The sequence below is a fragment of the Apium graveolens genome, chromosome 1 (assembly GCF_009905375.1).
Source record: "Apium graveolens cultivar Ventura chromosome 1, ASM990537v1, whole genome shotgun sequence".
In the NCBI taxonomy this organism is placed as follows: domain Eukaryota; kingdom Viridiplantae; phylum Streptophyta; class Magnoliopsida; order Apiales; family Apiaceae; genus Apium; species Apium graveolens.
Genome location: NC_133647.1, coordinates 44,684,829 through 44,705,596, shown reverse-complemented (window position 1 = coordinate 44,705,596; position 20,768 = coordinate 44,684,829). Strand labels below are relative to the sequence as shown.

Below are 20,768 nucleotides of genomic sequence, written 5' to 3'. Positions count from 1 at the left end.
AGATCTTAACTACATTAGAGAAGAAATAAACACAAATGACCATAATTGTATCATTCATAGCAGATTCTATCATCACTAAACTAATATAAACCCCTGTCATTGTCTTCCATTTCAATTATTGATATGCATTATGCTGAGATTAGAATAGAAATTAAATCCTTTTATCCCCGCTCCAATTATCTTTGAATTTGGGGCCTGTAGGACCTTCTTCACCTAATAATTCAGGAGAAATATTTCTCAATAATTTCTCGAACGCCTTAAACACTAAACCAGGCAATGTCTTCTCCATATATTTCAAAAATTCTACTATCTTAAACTCTTTTTTTGGACCCCATTGTCTAGAAAAGTTTATCCATGGCTGTTGAACAATGCCCAAGCCCCCCAAATAGTCTGCTCCCAGTATCCAGTATTGCGCACCAGTATCCAACCTGTAGCCACTTTGTGAGGTCTCGTTTTGTGGCGCGAAAAATCACTTTATTTGTTGCTCAAGTTTGTGTGTGAATTTTCCAGCTGAAGGATACGATGCATGCCCATAATGAGACGAATACACAATAGGCTTGTTATTGTTCGCAAACTCAAGACTCGGGGTACTTACCCAATCCCCTTTACTATGTTTTGAAAAATATACACTTCTTAACTCCCCGTTGAAATTACTGATTCTTAGCGTGACATGTTCCCAATCACTAACATGCTCGCCTACCGGTCCCAATGAAAATGTTTCCACCCCAAGTTTAATTTTTCCAGGACCATTAAATGGGTAGAAGAGCCACACTTGAATGTCAGTAAATGTGCCACCAAGAGCAGGTTTAATGTGCATGTAAGAGTAAGCAGATTGCAAATCACCTTTCTTGAGATGGTCACTTGTCGTTCCATCTGATGGGAGATCTATCCAGTAGGTACCATCGTCAGAGCCATTATGAGGGAGGTTCGAACCATCTTGCACAATCGGAACAGGGCTAGATTCTTGCCCTTTAGTATATAGCAATGCTCCGTTTTTGAAAAACCAACTTACTCTAGAGGGAAAGTACTTCTCATCAGGATGAAAGTCTACCACTGGAGCATAAGCCTGTACCAATGCTTTAACTTGATCTAAACTTGGCATACTAGGATAACTTAGTGTAAGTAATATGTCATAGGCCTATTTGTATATTCGAGGATTCAACTCAACTCAAATAAGAATGTAATAAGTAAATAGTGGATCGACCGTCAGAGAGATCTCGCAAAGTAATATCTGTCAAAGGATTCAGAAACAAGGTTCATCTACAGACTTGAGGAGGTAATTCACTGGAAGAAGTTCAAGAAGTTGATCATGCCTCAGTGATATAAATCAAGATCGTGGATTTAATCAAGTGACAGAGATCTCGTCAGAGTATCATTAATTACAAGGATTTAATCTGAAGAAAATCAAAGCGTCAAAGTCAAGACATGAAGAAACGTCACGGAAGTTAGTCACTCATGAACCAGACAGTATATCGAGTGTCAACGTTGAAGTGGTGGAATTGATTCATAATTCTCAGTGATTTTCAGAAGATATTCAGAAGAATGGATGTTGCTTAGGGTTAGTATTAATTTTCTATTAATTAATTAAGTCATATAATTTAATTAAGAAAATAAATTATATCTGCAAAGATTAATTTATTGATTAATTGAATTAATTGATTAATTAATTCAGAATTAATATTAAGGTTTTCAGAATTTTTATTTGGTTAAAATCTGTTTTAATTCTAAAAAGACAACTGATTGTACTAGTATGACAATCGGTATGACAATTGATAGTCATACCGAAAGTCATGCTAATTCAGTTGAGTGTCTTGATAGAATTATTATTTAGATTAAAATCACTTATTAATTCAGCAAGACAATTCATTTGAATTAATATGACAATCGGTATGACAATCAATAGTCATACCGAAAGTCTTGCTAGTTCATTTTGATTGTCTTGCTAGCTCTAAAGATTGTCACACCGAAAGTCTTACTGAGCAAAGGATTGCCATACCAGATCAATTTTCCATTCGGCTGTTTGATAAAAGAAGCAGAAGACCAAGTCATCAAATATATACAGAAAACATCCAAGAACAAAAAGAAAGCAGCCGCCTTGAAACATTTTATTCTTCATCTGCAAATCATCAAGATTAAATTCTAGTTTGTTAATGTTAAATTCAACCACTAGAATTATTTATCTTGTTCTTGTGTAACAATCTAGCGGATCAAAATCCCTATAACTTAATCTCAAATCGCGTTTAGCATTTGATTCTAATTATTGCAAAAATAGAAAAAGTTCATGTCGAATTTATTCTAGATTTGTGATAATTGATTTGAGATTAATACCTTGTAATCGATACAGTTGTTGTAACACCTTTCAAGTTTAATAATATTTTTATTTAACTTGAATTTTGTTTCACATTTTTTATTCCGCATTTAATTCGATTATTCGGTGTTGTTTGTATTCAACCCCCCCTTCTACAAACACATTGGGACCCAACAATTGGTATCAGAGCCTTCTGATTAACGAACAAATCAAGATCCTAGACTTTTGTGATTTTTCAACTCCTTGAATTTTTATTTATTCAAAAATTCATAATGACTTCACATAAAGTTGGAACCGTTAAAATTCCACAATTTGATAAAGAGAATTATATCATGTGGAAGAAGAAGATGCTATTATTCTTACAAGTTGCAAATCCCAAATATTCAAACTTGTTAAAGAAGGGTATAAAAACTCCGATGGTTATTGAACCGGAGGTAATAATAGATGGTGTGGTGACTACTGAAGCTAGAACCTATCCAAAAGAGCCTGAAGATTTTACTCCTGCTGAGAAGGAAGAAGCCTCCTTGGATGCCAGCCTTCAATTAATATTAATTGATTCCCTTGATCCCTTGATGAACAGACATGTGATGAACTGTAAAAATTCTAAACACATGTGGGAAACTATTGAGGTAATTAATGAAGGCACAGAGGAAGTTAGGGAGAACAAGTTGGAAATCCTAACCTCTGAATATGAACATTTCAAATCAAATCCAGGAGAAGGAATTACTGAAGTGTTTGAGAGGTACAATGCGTTGATCAACAACCTGAACATCAATGGAAAGTATTATTCAATCAGGGAGGTCAACAAAAAGTTCCTTTTAACACTGCCAGCTCATCTTGAACATAGAATCACTGCCATTAGAGAAGCTAGAGATCTGAGTGAGATTTCTTTGGACAGGCTCTATGGAGTGTTAAAAACTTATGAGTTGGAGCAGATTCAACAGAAGGAAGTCTACGGGAAGGATAGAATGGTCAGCACATCTAATGCACTTGTAGCTGAAGGTCAACAACAACAACAATCTCAACAGTTAGAAAGAATGGTACAGTTTTCCAAGGGTGAGGAAAATGAGTTAGTAGCAGAATATGATCCTCCTACTACAAATCAATCAAGTGATGATTTTTATTCCTTGGAAGAGCTGGAGCAATTGGAAGATGAATCAATGGCCCAAATTGTCAAGAGATTCTCCCATGTCAGATTCAGGAGGAATCCCAAGCTTAAGTACAAGTCCAACTACAACAAATTCCAGAAAGGTGGATCTTCATCCTCTAACACCAGCAGTGGTGGATACCAAACAGGGATGGTTGATCGGAGCACCATTAGATGCTATAACTGCAATGAGTTGGGACACTTTGCCACAGAATGTAGGAAGCCAAAGCAAGTAAGAAAGAACTCTGAAAGGGCTTATCTGGCAAAGGGAAGAAGCTGGGATGATACTGACAGTGAAGATGAAGATGAAGGAAATCTTGCTCTTATGGCTATTGATGGAAAAGCTTCATCGTCAAGAATAGAGGTAAAACTTTCTGATGCTGAAATGGTTTATCATCTAAGAGGTAACTTAGATTGTGCACGTCATGATAATGAACTGTTAAGTTTACAGATCACAGACCTTGAGAAAGAGGTCAATGAATTAAGACTTGTGCACATTAATCAAGACAAATTAAAAGAACAGGTATCTTTTCTAGAGAATAGAGTTGACTGTTATAGAAAACTCGAAACTATTCTCAAAGACAAGATCACCGGTCTTGAGACTAAGGTTAGAGCCTACTTCAATTCTTGTTCGAAGGCTAAAGAGTTCTACAGTAAGCAAGCTGTTAATCAAACATCTGGAATAGGTTATGATTACAATGCTGCTATTGGAGAATTAGGCATAAACTCCCCTCCTCGTGTCTGTGCTAAAGGGAGGGAAGTACCACATGTGCTTAAGGGTGTTGATGAACCCCTCTATAAAGCATCAATTGCTGAACCATTTGATGCGACCTCTTCTGTTATTCATGAAGAAATACGTGCTGAAGATCATGCTAATGAGAAGATTGTTTCCAAGTCAAGTGAGTCGAAAGTTCCAGTCAAAGTTGTGAAAGCAACTGAGACTAACTCAGACACACATGAGTTGGATAACAATAATTCCATGTCTACCATGAATAAATTACATGCTGTTAATCACTCTCATAAAGCATGTGGTGTTGATAATTGTATGTCTTGTGCTTTTAATATGATGTATGCTTATTTTAATGGTAAGCATGTGTCTAATGATAAGACTACTCCTCGTCAGCATGTGAATAACAAGAAACATGATAGGTCTAAGACTGCTAGTCCTTCTAAGGCTAGAAAGGAGACATTTGTGCCTAAGCTTAAACATAAATTTGTTAAGGCTATTTACAAGGTCAAATGTTCAGTCATTGAGGATGTTGAGATCGTTAAAATTAAAAATGTTGTTTTGCCTGACAAAGGACAATTCTACAAGTATGCCGGGCCCAACCAAGTTTGGGTTACGAAGAAGGTCTAATCCATTTGAAGTGCAGGGCATTAAACAGGTGTAACCGGTAGTGTGGATTCTTGACAGTGGATCATCAAGACATATGACCGGAGATAGAGCCCTGCTATCAAATGAGGATTGAGAAAGCTGGCCCCCTGGTTACCTTTGGAGATAACAGCAAAGGTTTATCTGAGGGATATGGCTGTTTGCAAGCTGGGAATGTTATCATTGTAATTTTGTATATTGTGCTAGGTTATTATCAGGAAGCAGTATCTAACATATAGCACCAGTGACGAGACTTGAGAATATTACGACATATCAGGCACCTGCTGCACATTACACTTGGAATTGTACTCTAGTAAGATGTGTACAAGTGTACTCCTGATTGGTGAATCAAAAGAGGAAGTCAATGCACCACAGTTCATGGACTTTGCAGCTGCAGATCTATTGGACTATGCAATCTCTTCTTCACAATCTCACTTCAGGTTGGTATGAACTAGTACACTGCTCAAGCAATCGTCAAGGACATGGTATGGCACTCTAACAGAAGTTATAATTTTATATGAATAAGTAGAGTCGTCATATTAATAACTATCTTATCACTAAGCACAATCATATTGTTTTATATGTGCAGTGGTATATTGGTTATGCAACATAACAATTAGTATCTAAAGTACTTGACAAGTATCGGTCAATGATATCTTGTTAACATTATGTTGCAGATATTTGTAAGCTTTTGACATGAATGAGAATTACTTAGACTTTACCCTAAGTGATCAATGTTTTATCAAAAACTCATTCATATTGAAAAACAAAAATTAAACTTCTTTCTACATTAGTGATTTCTTATTTCATGTAAAATCTTTTGAAATCACTATTGTAAATCATTTTCTCTCTATTACCATATATTTTGTGATACAGGTTCAGTCTCCAATGACTTTCTTTCATTGACAGTCATGAGGTTGAAAACCCACAACGTCTATCCCAGACTGTAAAGACAAACACAAAAAAAACAGAACCAACCAACACTCTCTTACCACAAAATGTAGTATGAATGAGCGTGAGGGAGATAGTGCCTAGTGCACCACACAAGGAAGGTTCTGTAGTCAACCCAGTAGCTCTGTCTCCTACATAGATGAGTAGTATTTAAACCGAGACAACTGCTAGCCCCCATACATCTTCTCAAAAAGATGTAATGGCTGAAAACGCACAAAAACAGTTACTAGATTCATTCTCTCAACAGGGTGAGTCTATTGAATTTTGCCTGTCGGCCAAGGTATCCGATGTAGTGTCACCACTTCAAACATAATCAATTCTTGATGCACAAGGAGAGGTTACACACACAAAGGATGAGTTGACGGAAACAAGAGTTTCGACCATTTTAAGGTCAGATTCGATTGTTCAAGGTTCGTTAGTGGACCAATTGCCTTTATAGGTGTTAGGAGAGGATACTGATCCAAAAGCCATATGTCAGTGGTCAGTGTCTACCTCCCCAGGCTTAAATCCCCTGGATGCATCTGCGGATAGTGGATCTGACATAGGTGCAGATCGGCAACTTGTTGACGATGATTCAGATATTACCTGATGAGTCACAAGGAAATGTCTTCACAGACATTAGAAGGGAACTTTGATCTTTATGCTAAATTCGTTGGATCATTGTTTACCTTCCCAGAATTCAAATCTGGAACCCTAAAAGGGAAACTAGCAACTTGTAGATTATGACTCAGATTCATCTGACGAGTTTAACAAGGATGGGGATTTGTGAACTCCCATTGCACCACCTGTGACCTCCTTAAGGATGGCTAAGGTGATTTTCCTTGCAGGTACAGCTGATTTTTGGAGCTATGAGTGGAGTGATACACTTGTGAGAATGAGTGTAAACACGAGTGGAGAGAAGAGTGAAATACATGTGAGGTACACTAAACAGAATCACACACTCACAGTGAGAAAGAAAGAGAAACTACTTGTTATTTCTTTTCCAACCAAGTGAAATATGAGAACTTCTTCAGACGACGGCATACATTCCTTCACTAAGGGGGAGATAAAAGCTTAAGTAATAGTTTGGAGGATTCCTCAACTAAGGGGGAGAAATAGCAGGGAGAAAGAAAAAGATCCTAAAAATGTACACTACACCACACCATTGTTGTTTCTAACTACGGATCCTATTGTACGGGAGAGGTGGTAAACACAAGGTGATTTCCTAGTAAGGGAAGAAGCAGTTAGGGGAGTACCATCGATTTTTATCTGCGGATCCTATTGTACGGGAGAGGTGGTAAAACGAAGGTGATCTTCTTTAATCAGTTGATTCTCATAGGGGGAGAAGCAAGAGATATGGGGGAGAAGCAAGAGATATGGGCTTCTCAACAGGAAATGTGGTTGTACAAATGAAGATGGAACTACTTGAAGATATGTTCAGTCTAGAGGAACATCTACTTGGAATCTGGAAAATGTTAAATCTCATCCAGAACTTTTCTGCTATTTACTTTGCATGTATGTTTATATCTTTTTCTTATTTGTTAGTTGAGTTATCCTCTAGGTATTTGTGTGTTATTGTCTAACAAACAAATAGGGGGAGATTGTAAGTAATATGTCATAGGCCTATTTGTATATTCGAGGATTCAACTCAACTCAAATAAGAATGTAATAAGTAAATAGTGGATCGACCGTCAGAGAGATCTCGCAAAGTAATATCTGTCAAAGGATTCAGAAACAAGGTTTATCTACAGACTTGAGGAGGTAATTCACTGGAAGAAGTTCAAGAAGTTGATCATGCCTCAGTGATATAAATCAAGATCGTGGATTTAATCAAGTGACAGAGATCTCGTCAGAGTATCATTAATTACAAGGATTTAATCTGAAGAAAATCAAAGCGTCAAAGTCAAGACATGAAGAAACGTCACGGAAGTTAGTCACTCATGAACCAGACAGTACATCGAGTGTCAACGTTGAAGTGGTGGAATTGATTCATAATTCTCAGTGATTTTCAGAAGATATTCAGAAGAATGGATGTTGCTCAGGGTTAGTATTAATTTTCTATTAATTAATTAAGTCATATAATTTAATTAAGAAAATAAATTATATCTGCAAAGATTAATTTATTGATTAATTGAATTAATTGATTAATTAATTCAGAATTAATATTAAGGTTTTCAGAATTTTTATTTGGTTAAAATCTGTTTTAATTCTAAAAAGACAACTGATTGTACTAGTATGACAATCGGTATGACAATTGATAGTCATACCGAAAGTCATGCTAATTCAGTTGAGTGTCTTGATAGAATTATTATTTAGATTAAAATCACTTATTAATTCAGCAAGACAATTCATTTGAATTAATATGACAATCGGTATGACAATCAATAGTCATACCGAAAGTCTTGCTAGTTCATTTTGATTATCTTGCTAGCTCTAAAGATTGTCACACCGAAAGTCTTACTGAGCAAAGGATTGTCATACCAGATCAATTTTCCATTCGGCTGTTTGATAAAAGAAGCAGAAGACCAAGTCATCAAATATACACAGAAAACATCCAAGAACAAAAAGAAAGCAGCCGCCTTGAAACATTTTATTCTTCATCTGCAAATCATCAAGATTAAATTCTAGTTTGTTAATGTTAAATTCAACCACTAGAATTATTTATCTTGTTCTTGTGTAACAATCTAGCGGATCAAAATCCCTATAACTTAATCTCAAATCGCGTTTAGCATTTGATTCTAATTATTGCAAAAATAGAAAAAGTTCATGTCGAATTTATTCTAGATTTGTGATAATTGATTTGAGATTAATACCTTGTAATCGATACAGTTGTTGTAACACCTTTCAAGTTTAATAATATTTTTATTTAACTTGAATTTTGTTTCACATTTTTTATTCCGTATTTAATTCGATTATTCGGTGTTGTTTGTATTCAACCCCCCCTTCTACAAACACATTGGGACCCAACACTTAAGTTTAAATTTGTCAAGCAAAATAATTTAGGCATTTCCTTCCCATTTGCTTGAAGAGTAAATGTTCCTAGGGATATACCTAGAGCTGTACTTCCCATATCCACTGGCCTTGAACCATAAATATCAAAACCATTGCTTCCCCAGATCCAATTGTCGTTTTCAACATCCTCTGTTAATACTGATCGAACAACGCGAACTTTATCAAGGGAAGGCTTGTCTGCACTGGACGTGACAACAAAACCCACAGCTGAATAACCTTGTGGTGCAACAGGAAGCCAAATATGGCCAAAAGTAGTCTGGTCAAAGGATTCATTCCCACTGTCATAAACAAGTAGATAGTCAGTTGGTAAAGCCAGACCTGGTGGCTCCACAGGTAACGAAACATCTTTAGCGACAAGAACCCATCCATATAGAGGTTGGTTATTTGGCTGGCCATACGAACCAATCATAGAAAATCCATCTGGAACTGAAGCTGGTTCATAAAATGTTGAGCCCTTATTATCAGGCCCTCCTTGATAAGTAGCCCAAACTCCGTTTAAGGAAGTGATTTGAGCAACTTGTAAAGCTCCTAGATCAATTATTCCATTTGCGAAATTCGTACCTACAGACATAATTTTGCATTTCGAAAAAGAAACACATAATATGAGAATGAGAGAGAGATATAAGTGGACATAATTTAACATACTTGAAAACATTTATATACCTGTAGGCCATGTTGGAATTGGTGCAGGAAGCACGAAGGAAGCTTGAGTAAACGGAGAACATGCCCTTAAACAGTCACACTATTTTAGTTAAAATGTTGTAACAAACAAAATCATGCAAACCAAGCTATTTCGGTTTATGATTTCATAGCATGCAGGGGTAGTTTTTTCAATTATTTGCTTACGAGATCAATTAAATTACATTGAAACCGGGTACTTAGATACTATTGGAGATTCCAACCATACTTCTTTTTAATTTAAAATCTTATAGTAATAGCTAAAATGATTAGCTAAATGATGATTATTCTATATTCATTAAATTTATTTTATTATTATTTTAAGATGTTAAAATAAATTTAGTTTATACTTAATTAAATATAAGTGAAAATAAAAATATATTTAATAAAATAGTAATTTTAGGTTTTTTTTCAAAAATAGGCTATTTTGATTTTTTTAGGTAAAAATGCAATTTTTTAATTTAATTTGTAAAAATACGATTTTCTAGTTTTTTACAAAAATATGACTTTGTAGTTTATACTTAATTAAATATAAGTGAAAATAAAAATATATTTAATAAAATAGTAATTTTAGGTTTTTTTTCAAAAATAGGCTATTTTGATTTTTTTTGATAAAAATGCAATTTTTTAATTTAATTTGTAAAAATACGATTTTCCAGTTTTTTACAAAAATACGACTTTGTAGTTTATACTTAATTAAATATAAGTGAAAATAAAAATATATTTAATAAAATAGTAATTTTAGGTTTTTTTTCAAAAATAGGCTATTTTGATTTTTTTTGGTAAAAATGCAATTTTTTAATTTAATTTGTAAAAATACGATTTTCCAGTTTTTTAAAAAAATACGACTTTGTAAACCGATGCAAACTCAAATGCAATCCGATGCAAACTCAATTGCAACAAAAAAAATTCACTATTTTTCAGAGAAGTTGCAATGTTGTTATTTTTTGTTGCAAATCTGTATTTTTGCAATTTTTTTCAAAAAAATCGTAAAATTGCAAAAAAAGACTTTGAAATATAGTATTTTTTTATTTTTTCTAATTTTAATATATCTATATGGAGAAACACAATTAATAAACATTACTTATATATCTATTATAAAATATATAATTGTATTAAATTATATTTTTATAAATTTGCATTGTATATTAAAATAAGTATTACAAATATTAAATATAAAATAAGAGCGTTAACACAGATGTTTCAAATAATATATATATATATATTATATATATGTATAAGCGGTTTAATCTAGGCACAAAAGTGACATTGATCTTTTAGCTAATAGATACCGGATCAACAAATATATAACAGAGAATGGAAGATTTGTAAAAATATTGCTATCAGGTGTTAGGGTTGGAGGGATACCATTTTTAACTAATATTATATTGTCACATAGACTTCTTAGTTAACAAATGCATCCCGTTAGCTCTAGGTGAAAGTATTTACATAGACTTTTTAGCTACCACATGCATTGGTGGAAGTATTTACTAGTCCCAAGTTGACAGCGAACTTTTCTTTTTGCTAATTTTACATATTTTAATGTCAATGGAATAACAATTTCATAATATTATCTTTTAACTTTCTTTTATGAATAAATAGATATATAATAGAGGAAATGCCCCCACCCCCTAAATTCTGCGCTTTTGTGAGATATTTTAGTTCAAAAATAGAATCTAAAGGTAATATATATATATATATATATATATATATATATATATTAAAGCTATTTATTTATGCACCTTAAAATTCAAGTTTTGTAAGGGGGTTGAAAATAGAGTATTACTCTACATATGTTTGATATTAATATTGTATTCTTGTGCTATGTTTAATATTAATATTGTATTCTTGTGCGGCTCCTTTCTTCCTCAACAAAAGTTACTTTTGGCTCTTACTTTGGTTTCAAAATTAATTCAAAAATTCTTGATATTTATTTTGGTAGAAGTTTACGTCCTCCGCTCCTATTCCTAATCACTTATTGTTTTTAACTTATAAATAGTCAAATTAACAAAAAAAATTAGCTAAACTTTATATAACATACATAATTAAAAAAACAATAGAAGTTTGTATCACTGATCAGGAGTACATCTATTTTATATTAAAAGGTAATTTTTAATTTTTATAAATAATGAAATAATTGTTTTTAAAATGTGATGAAGTTGGTGGTTTGACCAATAAGAAGTTGGACAACTAATTACTCAGGGGATGGTACAGAGTTTTTCTTTAACATTTAAACTAATTAAAAAGCAGTGCAAATTTGTGATGAAATTTTAAACGTTTTGTGAGAGTAAAAATGACCATTTTTCCGTATTAAAGAAAATAATAGTAAATACCTTCATGGGAGAAATGTTATTTTCAAAGTCAAAATTTTGTTTTCTAGCAAACAAAGTTTGAAAAAGTAAATATGTCCCAAATTATATTATTTTTTTAAATTTGTCAAAATCAAAAATTTTCATTTGTAACAATGATAATACTATTATATAATATTTTTTTGATTATATTTTGTTGATATTTTGTTGTTACCGGTACCACGTGAGTTTATCAATATTTTTTATGCAACGTTTCAAGAACAAAATTAGCAAGATATTGAGTATGTTTGGGGTAGAGGATTTCAAGGGCGGGGTGGAAGGCTTGGCGCCATGAACTTTCAAAATATATATCTATATTAAATTATAGATAATATTATTGGAATATGTATCAAATTTTTTGCTAAAATTTTATAAAAAAATGATATTTAATTGCTTTGGCCAATCATTTTAAATTTTAATATTGGAGATACCCTCAGAGTTCTAGATAATCAAATATGTCAGGTACTCCTAGCAGTTTTTTTCAAGATACATTAAATTCCAGTTTGAAAATGAAAGGCAAATATTAGACCGGTAAGGCAATCGAATAAATCATTAGTAATAATGAGATAAATAAAAAAGTTTCGGTACATGCAAACAAGGATAGGGGAGTCCCGTACCAGGTAAAGAGTACCCAAATTAAGAGCTTTGTGTCTCTCATGTTGAACATAGTATGTCCAACAAACAAACCTGCCAGAAGCATACATATCAATTTCTAGAATTATGTAAATACTTAAGTAAATAGGAACACAGCACACAATAAAAATGTTAATCCCTGTATGCACATATATATAAGAGAGAAATGAGAGAGCATAGCATGCTAATGCAAAAACATTGTTACCCGAATTACAGTAGTAGAAAGGAGGCTTTCTTAGCGAAAAAGAAAATGGTAAATACATGCAACAATGCAAGAAGAAATGTTGGTGAGGATGATAAGAAAAGGACCATGTATATAAATAAAAAAAATATGGTTATTTTGAATAAATGCAGAAATCAATTGCAGATTATTCCGTAATAAATGTCATTAAAATCATGACCTTGATTGTAATTTGAAAATTTCCAATTTTGATTTGGTAAATGGTTCAAGGCAACTGTGGAGGAGCAAAACATCTACTGTAATAAAAACGATACTAGGCCCACAAACTTCCATTACTGAAACTAGACAACTAAATAATCAATCCCGCGACAAGCAAAAGGAAAGCCTTGCCCTTGAATATGCTACAAAGTCTTCCCATCTCCCTGAATGCCAAACAAATTGTTTACCATAAAAATTGCAAACCATCTAATATTTAAACCCTCTCATCCCCACTCCAATTATCTTTCCATTTTGGCCCCGTTGGTCCTTCCTCACCTAATACTTCTCCAGGCACACTTCTAATCATTCCTTCAAATTTGCTCCTCAAGAACCCGGGCAACATCTTTTTCACTCTACTCAACTCTTCATCAATATTGTAACTTATTTTTGGTCCCCATTTTCTAGCATAATTCAACCACGCTGCTTCAACAATCTTTGATGCTCCCAAATACTCTGCTCCCACCACCAAATATCTTGATCCCGTGTCCATCACAACCTTACCTTTACAAGTGTCGTTTCGTATCCCAATTGATGCCTTCCCTTCAACAACAACCCCGGCCTTTGGATATGCTGCATGCCCGTGCATTGACGCATACACTACGGCCTTGTTCTCTTTCTCGAATTCCAGGTTCGAAACACTTACCCAACTTCCTTTGCTGTGCTGTGAAAAATACACACTTTTTAACTCTCCGTCAAAATTACTGATCCTTAATGTTACGTGTTCCCAGTCGCCAACATGTTCACCTATTCTTCCCAGCGAAACTGTTAGAAATTCAATTTTAGCCCTTGCAGCCCCATTAAAAGGGTAAAATATCCAAACAGCTATATCAGTAAATGTGGCACCAAGAGCAGGTTTTATGTGTAAATATACCCCTGCCTCTGCCAAATTACCTTTCTTTACAGTTTCACTAGCCGTTTTGTCGGCTGGAAGGTCTAACCAATATGCACCATCATCTGATCCATTTTGTGGAAGATTTGAGCCAGTGGTTTCAATCTGAACTGGTTTAGATTCTTGGCCTTTTGTGTACAATAATGCACCATTCCGGAAAAACCAATTAACCGAGGACGGAAAATATTTTTCCTTGGGATGAAAGTATACTACCGGTGAGTAAGCCTTAAACAATGCTTGAATTTGGTTTAAATTTGGCATGCTAGACAAATCATTCTTTATATTCTTTAAACAAGACAAAGAAGGTGCATCCTTATCTTTCTTAGCCACAAATGTTCCAATAGCTACACTTGAGGCTTCAATTCCTCTCACAGATGGCCTTGAGCTGTATACGTTGAAGCTACTTTTTGGTCCCCAAATCCAGTTTCCAGTTTCAATATCCTCCGTTAAATCTGATCGTACGCAACCAATTTTATCTAGGGAAGGCTTCTCCGAAGAATTAGTGACAACATGACCCACAGCTTTGTAACCACTTGATGGAACTGGTAGCCATATATAGCCAAAACCATCCTGCTTAATATTTTGAGAGTCACTACTCCAAACAAGAGTGTAATCAGTTGGTAACGCTAGTGCTGGTCGAGATTTATCACTTCTCGCAGCTTTAGCAACAATAACCCATCCATATAAAGCCTGGTTATTTGGTTGGCTATAATAACCAAGTACTGAGAACCCTTGTGGTACTGATACTGGTTCATAAAATGTCGCCCCAAGATTGAGTGGCCCTCCTTCATAGGCAGTCCAAACTTTGCTAAAAGTTGAGACATGAGAAACTTTTAGTTCTCCCAAGTCAATTGTTCCACTTGCAAAACCATTACCTAAGCACATTTTACAGAAATGGAAGATTATAAAGAAATCTTATACAAAACACAGACAACGAAGCAGAATATGAAGTCTCCTCACCATACATCTATCACTGAAATGAATATAAGTTTAATTATTGGAATCACCTGAGGGCCATATAGGAATTGGTGCCGGAATCTTGAACGTTGTTTCAACAGGTAATGGATTGTTGGTTTTCTTGGATGATGTTATCCGAGAAAATGAGGGGTTTCGGCAGGTTACAAATGCAGAATCTAGGAAACATAGGCTTGAACAATTACAGAGTGTTAGTATGCAAAATGTTGTGAAGAAAAAGACAGGGGAACACCATCTAACAGTCATGAGGAGTTGGGTTAACTGTAAAGAAAAAAATGAAGAGATGTTGTACAAGGAATCCAATTATTAGTTATCCCCTACGTTTCCTACCTGCTTCTACAAATTTTTATTTCTACTGATTTGGTAAACTGTATTGACTTTTGTTTCTATGAACACATACGATGTGCCTTAACTAACAAGTGCACTCGGGATGAAAAAACTTGCTAAAAAACCACAAGCAATTCGATACATAACAACAGGGCAGAACAAACCAAACCAAATTTAATGAACTTGTCCCCCTCCATTGAACGAGTAGGGTAAGACGTATGCAGACATTTCCTCGACTCTCAAGCTATAAAAAATTTGTATTAACGAATTACAACTTTTACAAACATAAAAGAGTGAAGGATCTGGATATTGAAATGGCAATGCAGAAGGGGCCTTTTGTTCTAGTAGTGTGCTAGATAGAGAGCATTCGAAATGGAAGAACCAAAGGGAATTTTCCGGCTGCAATTGTACAAAGATGATGGAAGTATTTCATGATTCAGGCAACATAATAAAAACTCATTTCCAAATACTTTCTGCAGAATATGTGAAACATGCATCGGACAAATAAACAACAAAAATTTCCTTTCAACAGATTTAAAAGAAAAACGACGAAGATGTTCATGCCATGAAACACACAGAAATATACATGCCACATTCGGAAAAAAAGTATCATCATTCATCAGATATATACTTAGGGCAACAATGGAGTAATGGGATTTACGTACCCGATAGAAATAATGAAGATGGAAAACGAATTCAGCTTCTTAATCATCATGGTGCAGGATTAGCATGTAGAGAACTGTAAAATATCCTTGAATATATCTTTTGCGCACATGAAAAGAGAAATATTATATAGAAATTTGGATCTAAACTATGAATGTGAACGTTTCATGTAATGTTATTGAGAGTAGGTTAGTGGAGAAAGAAGAAGAAGATGGATATCTGAGAAAAGAAAATAAAAATATGACTACGCAGCATTGGATTATAAATTTATACAAATAGTAATGTTATAGTTGATCTGTCACAAAGGAACCCGTATGATCTCCTTGGCGTTTTTAAATGTCTAGAAATTTTGTAGGTAAGTGTTCAAATATTATCACATTTGTGATAGTTTTTTTTTTTTTGCTAATTCGGATTTGTGATGTTACATCAATCTGTCAAGTCTTAACAATAAGTGACAATTAGTGTAATTTTATTAGTGAAAAACTCTAAACTATATAGGTACATTAGCAATGATAAGTGATGGAAGTTTTGGTAAGTCCACGTAGACAGTCGATGAACCGAAAATTCGATCCGAGATCATTTTAACGGATATGGATTGATATATAAAAAAATTGATCTAGAATCCGATCCGATAAGAAAATTCTAATTATAAATGGATTTAAATTTTGACTGATCTGATATGTTAATAATTCGATCTGATTTATATATATAATATATATATATGTAGTATAAAAAAATAATTCTAATTTTAAATATATTATACTCGAGTTGAGTGCCATTATCAATATTGCGTTCGGTTCGGTTTCTATAGCCCAATTCATTTCTATAACCCTAGTTCTTTTAATTTTTAGAGCTGCATAACCTAAATCAACACTTTCATTCCGCAAGATCAATTTTTTTGATTGTTAGAATTAAAATACCGTACAACCCAACAGTATGTTTGTTTCAAAAAGCGAATTTTAGTTCGTAATTTATCTTTGTACTTCTTTATATTTTGCTTGTATTTTAATATTTTTTGAAATTGTCAATTTTTAATAGATTTTGTAATAAATTAAGTTATATATATATATAGCGGATATCCGATCCGAAATCCATGATCCAAACGGATCCGGATATGGATCGGTCTATAAAAAAATTTGAAGCTGATCTAATTCAAACTCGAAGAAATAAATAAATATGAATATGGATTTAATCATGTACAAATCCATATTGCGGGCTTCAAATAGTTCATAAGAGAAACAAGCCAATCATGATGGTAATTGTACACAGTCATATGCATTGATTTAGAAGAGATTGGGGGTTCTTTGCAGTGGAAGCTCAACCAATCTATATTTGTCGTGGCCAGCTGAGTTGGATACCAAAAGTTCATATGCACGATGATCCACCAACTCTGGAATATGGTTTGGAAATGTCTTAAAATTAGCACTTAATTTTTCTGGTTCAGAGCTCAATTAGTCAGTTTAAGATAATTTTACACGTATGTTTTAGCAGAAGAAAAAGAGAAATGTTTACATAAGCAAGAAATATTATTACACATCAAAGATTGAACTCTTAATATCTTAGAAAAGATACAAAAATTCAATCAATTCTTATAAAAGGTACAAAAGTTCAATAACCGCACCAATATTTTGTTGGCGTAACTACCATTATTCTTACGTGTCATTTGTTAAGCTCCACCAAAGAATTATTTAATGGATTTTTCTAATGTGTTCATGGGCACATACTAAAAATTAGTACTAGATTAGGTGTACACAAAATATCGGTGGATAACTCATTAATAATGATGGATCCTTGCATGCACAAAATTTTCCATCAATATTTTTTTTACAATTCATCAATCGCACTTTCTTAACATGTTCCTATGAACACACTAGACAAATCGTTATTTAATTACCTTATACAACCATCTTTCTTATTCGATTCAGTTCCCACTTATTCCGGAATTATTAAAAATAAGAAATTATTTGTATAAATTTGTAAACATAAAGGAAAGAAAATGTAAACATACTCGAAGATAAATGAAAACCCGATGAACTTGTGGCGGAAATATTAGGTAAGAAGAATCAGTTGATGCTCCATCGATGAAACAAATGTAATGTCTCATCCACTACATTATGTTGGACAAACTTAGTATTTTAGACTAAGTTGTGAATCATTTTGAGACTCTATATGAGTGAGACACATTATGTGTTAGTGGTGTATATTTATTGGAACGTATTCTCCTCTTCAAGGGGATTCCAACGCATATTTACACGCTCAAAATGAGTAAAAGGTGAATGAGAACTGATGTTCCAAAGTTTTACCTTTTAATATGAAAAGTGGTTTTGTACCACATCGAGAGTAGCACAAACCTATTCCTTAGTTTTTCTTATAAATACCATGTACCACATTGAAAAGAAAAACAAGTCCTTTTAAGCCTCTCTTTATAAATAGAGTCTTAGGGCATCAGTTTTATTAAGTCAAGGGAATAAGAATCCTCTCTTTCATTCTCGGTCTCTTTAGTCTTAAATTTTTCAATACTCCGGTGATAGTTCTCGGGTTTAGTTCAAGTTCGCTGAGAGTATATTCGATCTATCGATTATACTGGTATCTCGTTTTATCCTGGGAGGCTATCGACTCGCACATACGGTGAGAGGCGAAATAGCTTTAAGGAGACAGTTTCAACTGGACTCGAGGATTTCCATTTGGTTATATTCTTCCTTTCTCTGTTTGATTTCGTTTACTCACACACACACTTATTTGATTTATATGTATTAATCGCAGATTGTATTCACAATCTTAAAGCTATCTATTTTATATACATCTGTGACTGATACATCTGTGACTGATACATCTGTATCTGCTTGTTTTGTTGAGTAACAGATCGATGGAGAACCAAACTGTGAACGATTCGATGAACATGACGGCTGATCCCAACGCACAGATCACTGGATCTGATGGGGTTCACCAGCAGCCGATTAACCCTAACGCACGAATCGTACGATCTGATGGGGGTCAAACGCCTGTTGGACATGTGCCTTCGGGACATATGCCTGTGGGACACATTGTCATTGGACAATTTAGTGTTCCTCTTGGACAGATATCGGCAGGATTCACTCCTGCGATCATACCTGCGGTGCCTACTGGTGTGCATACACTTGTAGTACAGACGCACGTACCATCTGTTCCACCTGTGGTTCCTTCTGCACCTGTTATGCCAACTGTGCCTGCTGCACATGCTGAAAAACCTGAGAAGTTCAACGGAACGAACTTCAAACGTTGGCAACAAAGGATGCACTTTTATCTGACCACGTTGCATATGGATCGCTTCCTTAAGGAAGAACCACCGTTGCTCACTGCTGAGAGTAACATGCAGACTGTGTATGCTGCTGATGCTTGGAAGCACTCCGACTACATCTGTCGGAACTATGTGTTAAATTGTTTGTCTGACTCGTTGTATAACTTATACAGCGCGAAGCCAACAGCTAAGGTCTTATGGGATTCACTTGACCATAAGTATAAAACCGAGGACGCTGGGGAAAAGAAGTGGATTGTTGGCCGCTTTCTTGATTATAAGATGGCGGACTCTAAGACTGTGGTCAGTCAGGTGCAGGAACTGCAGGTGATCATTCATGACATTCATGCTGAGGAAATGGTCATAAGTGAGTCTTTCCAAGTTGCTGCTGTTATTGAAAAGCTTCCACCTGGATGGAAAGATTTTAAGAACTACCTTAAGCACAAGCGAAAGGAGATGTCTATGGAGGATCTTATTGTTAGACTTCGTATTGAAGAAGACAACAGAGGGTCCGAGAAGAAAGTTAATGTTGCCACTGAGAAGGCAAACATGGTGGAGCACGCTCAAAGCTCCAAGCCCAAGAAGACTAATTCTAGTAAAGGGGCAAAGCTGGCACCCAAAGGAGGGATTTCGAAGTCGAAATTTCAGGGGAAGTGCTACAACTATGATAAAGTTGGTCATAGGTCTTCTGACTGCAAGAAGCCCAAGAAGCCCAACAAGAAGAAAGAAGCAAACATGGTAGAGAATATCTCCAAGGATATGGGTGATATAGACCTCTGTGCTACGGTCTCTGAAGTGAACCTGGTCGGTTCTAATCCACGTGAATGGTGGATTGATACTGGTGCTACTAGGCATGTTTGCTCAGACAAGGCGATTTTCTCTAGCCTCAAAGCTTCTGATGTTGGTGAGAAGCTCTACATGGGGAATTCGACAACTTCTACCATTGAGGGTGAAGGCACGGTGATCCTGAAGATGACCTCTGGGAAGAATCTGACTTTGAAGAATGTACTTTATGTGCCTGATATTCGCAAGAACCTTGTGTCTGGTTCTCTGTTGAGTAAGCATGGCTTTCGCATTGTAATAGAGTCAGATAAAGTAATTTTGTCTAAGAGTGGTATGTTTGTAGGCAAGGGTTATTTAACCGATGGGCTTTTTAAGCTCAATGTAATGTTCGTTAAGGACGATAATGAAATGAAGTATTCTTCTGCTTACTTGCTTGAGTCTCCTAATTTATGGCATGCTAGATTAGGACATGTAAATTATGATACTTTACGACGTTTAAGTGCAAAAGAATACATACCTAAACTTACTATCGATTCAAAATATTAGTGTGAGACTTGTGTTGAGGCAAAATTAACGAGATCATCATTTAAATGTGTGGAGAGGAACACCAAAGTGCTAGACCTAATACATAGCGACATATGTGATTTAAAATTCGCTCCAACAAGAGGAGGAAACAATTATTTTATTACATTCATTGATGATTGTACAAAATACTGCTATGTATATTTGTTGAAAAGCAAAGACGAAGCTATAGATAAATTTAAAATCTATAAGGAAGAAGTTGAGACACAACAGACTGAGAAAATCAAAACGATACGAAGTGATCGTGGAGGTGAATATGTTGAACCATTTGGAGAATTTTGTTCACAACATGGTATAATCCATGAGGTCACTGCACCATACTCCCCTCAGTCAAATGGTGTGGCTGAAAGGAAGAATCGCACTCTGAAAGAAATGATGAATGCGATGTTGTTAAGCTCTGGGATTCCA

At 34.7% G+C, this 20,768-nt stretch overlaps 2 protein-coding genes across 4 annotated transcripts; both read right to left on the bottom strand.

Annotated features, from left to right (window-relative positions):
• Nucleotides 1-469: 469 nt before the first annotated feature.
• On the bottom strand, nt 470-12,499 carry LOC141667048 (hypothetical protein At1g04090-like). Its single transcript, XM_074473406.1, has 4 exons — nt 12,483-12,499; nt 9,433-9,497; nt 8,711-9,330; nt 470-1,138 (listed from the first exon to the last, which is right to left on the bottom strand). The coding sequence occupies exons 1-4, from the start codon at nt 12,497-12,499 to the stop codon at nt 470-472; spliced, it is 1,371 nt and encodes a 456-aa protein (XP_074329507.1).
• Nucleotides 8,664-15,944, bottom strand: LOC141663556 (hypothetical protein At1g04090-like). 3 transcript variants are annotated; one of them, XM_074469351.1, is made up of 6 exons: nt 15,724-15,944; nt 14,764-14,903; nt 12,830-14,631; nt 12,413-12,482; nt 9,433-9,497; nt 8,664-9,330 (listed from the first exon to the last, which is right to left on the bottom strand). In XM_074469351.1, exons 1-3 carry the CDS (start codon nt 15,771-15,773, stop codon nt 13,082-13,084), a joined length of 1,740 nt encoding a protein of 579 aa, XP_074325452.1. In that variant the 5' UTR covers nt 15,774-15,944; the 3' UTR covers nt 8,664-9,330; nt 9,433-9,497; nt 12,413-12,482; nt 12,830-13,081. The 3 variants fall into 3 exon arrangements, with proteins under 3 accessions (XP_074325452.1, XP_074325441.1, XP_074325447.1); XM_074469340.1 differs by lacking the exon at nt 15,724-15,944 and having other exon boundaries at nt 14,764-15,707; XM_074469346.1 differs by lacking the exons at nt 8,664-9,330; nt 9,433-9,497; nt 15,724-15,944 and having other exon boundaries at nt 12,328-12,482; nt 14,764-15,707.
• Between the last annotated feature and the right edge of the window lie 4,824 nt (nt 15,945-20,768).

Coding starts and splice junctions, on each gene's coding strand:
- LOC141667048 (XM_074473406.1), bottom strand. Junction 9,331..9,432: donor AATTCCAACATGGCCTACAG/GTATATAAATGT, acceptor TTATGTCTGTAG/GTACGAATTTCGCAAATGGA. Junction 1,139..8,710: donor TAAGTGTTGGGTCCCAATGT/GTTTGTAGAAGG, acceptor ATATACAAATAG/GCCTATGACATATTACTTAC.
- LOC141663556 (XM_074469340.1), bottom strand. CDS start 14,977: ATGACTGTTAGATGGTGTTCCCCTGTCTTTTTCTTCACAACATTTTGC. Junction 14,632..14,763: donor AATTCCTATATGGCCCTCAG/GTGATTCCAATA, acceptor AAATGTGCTTAG/GTAATGGTTTTGCAAGTGGA.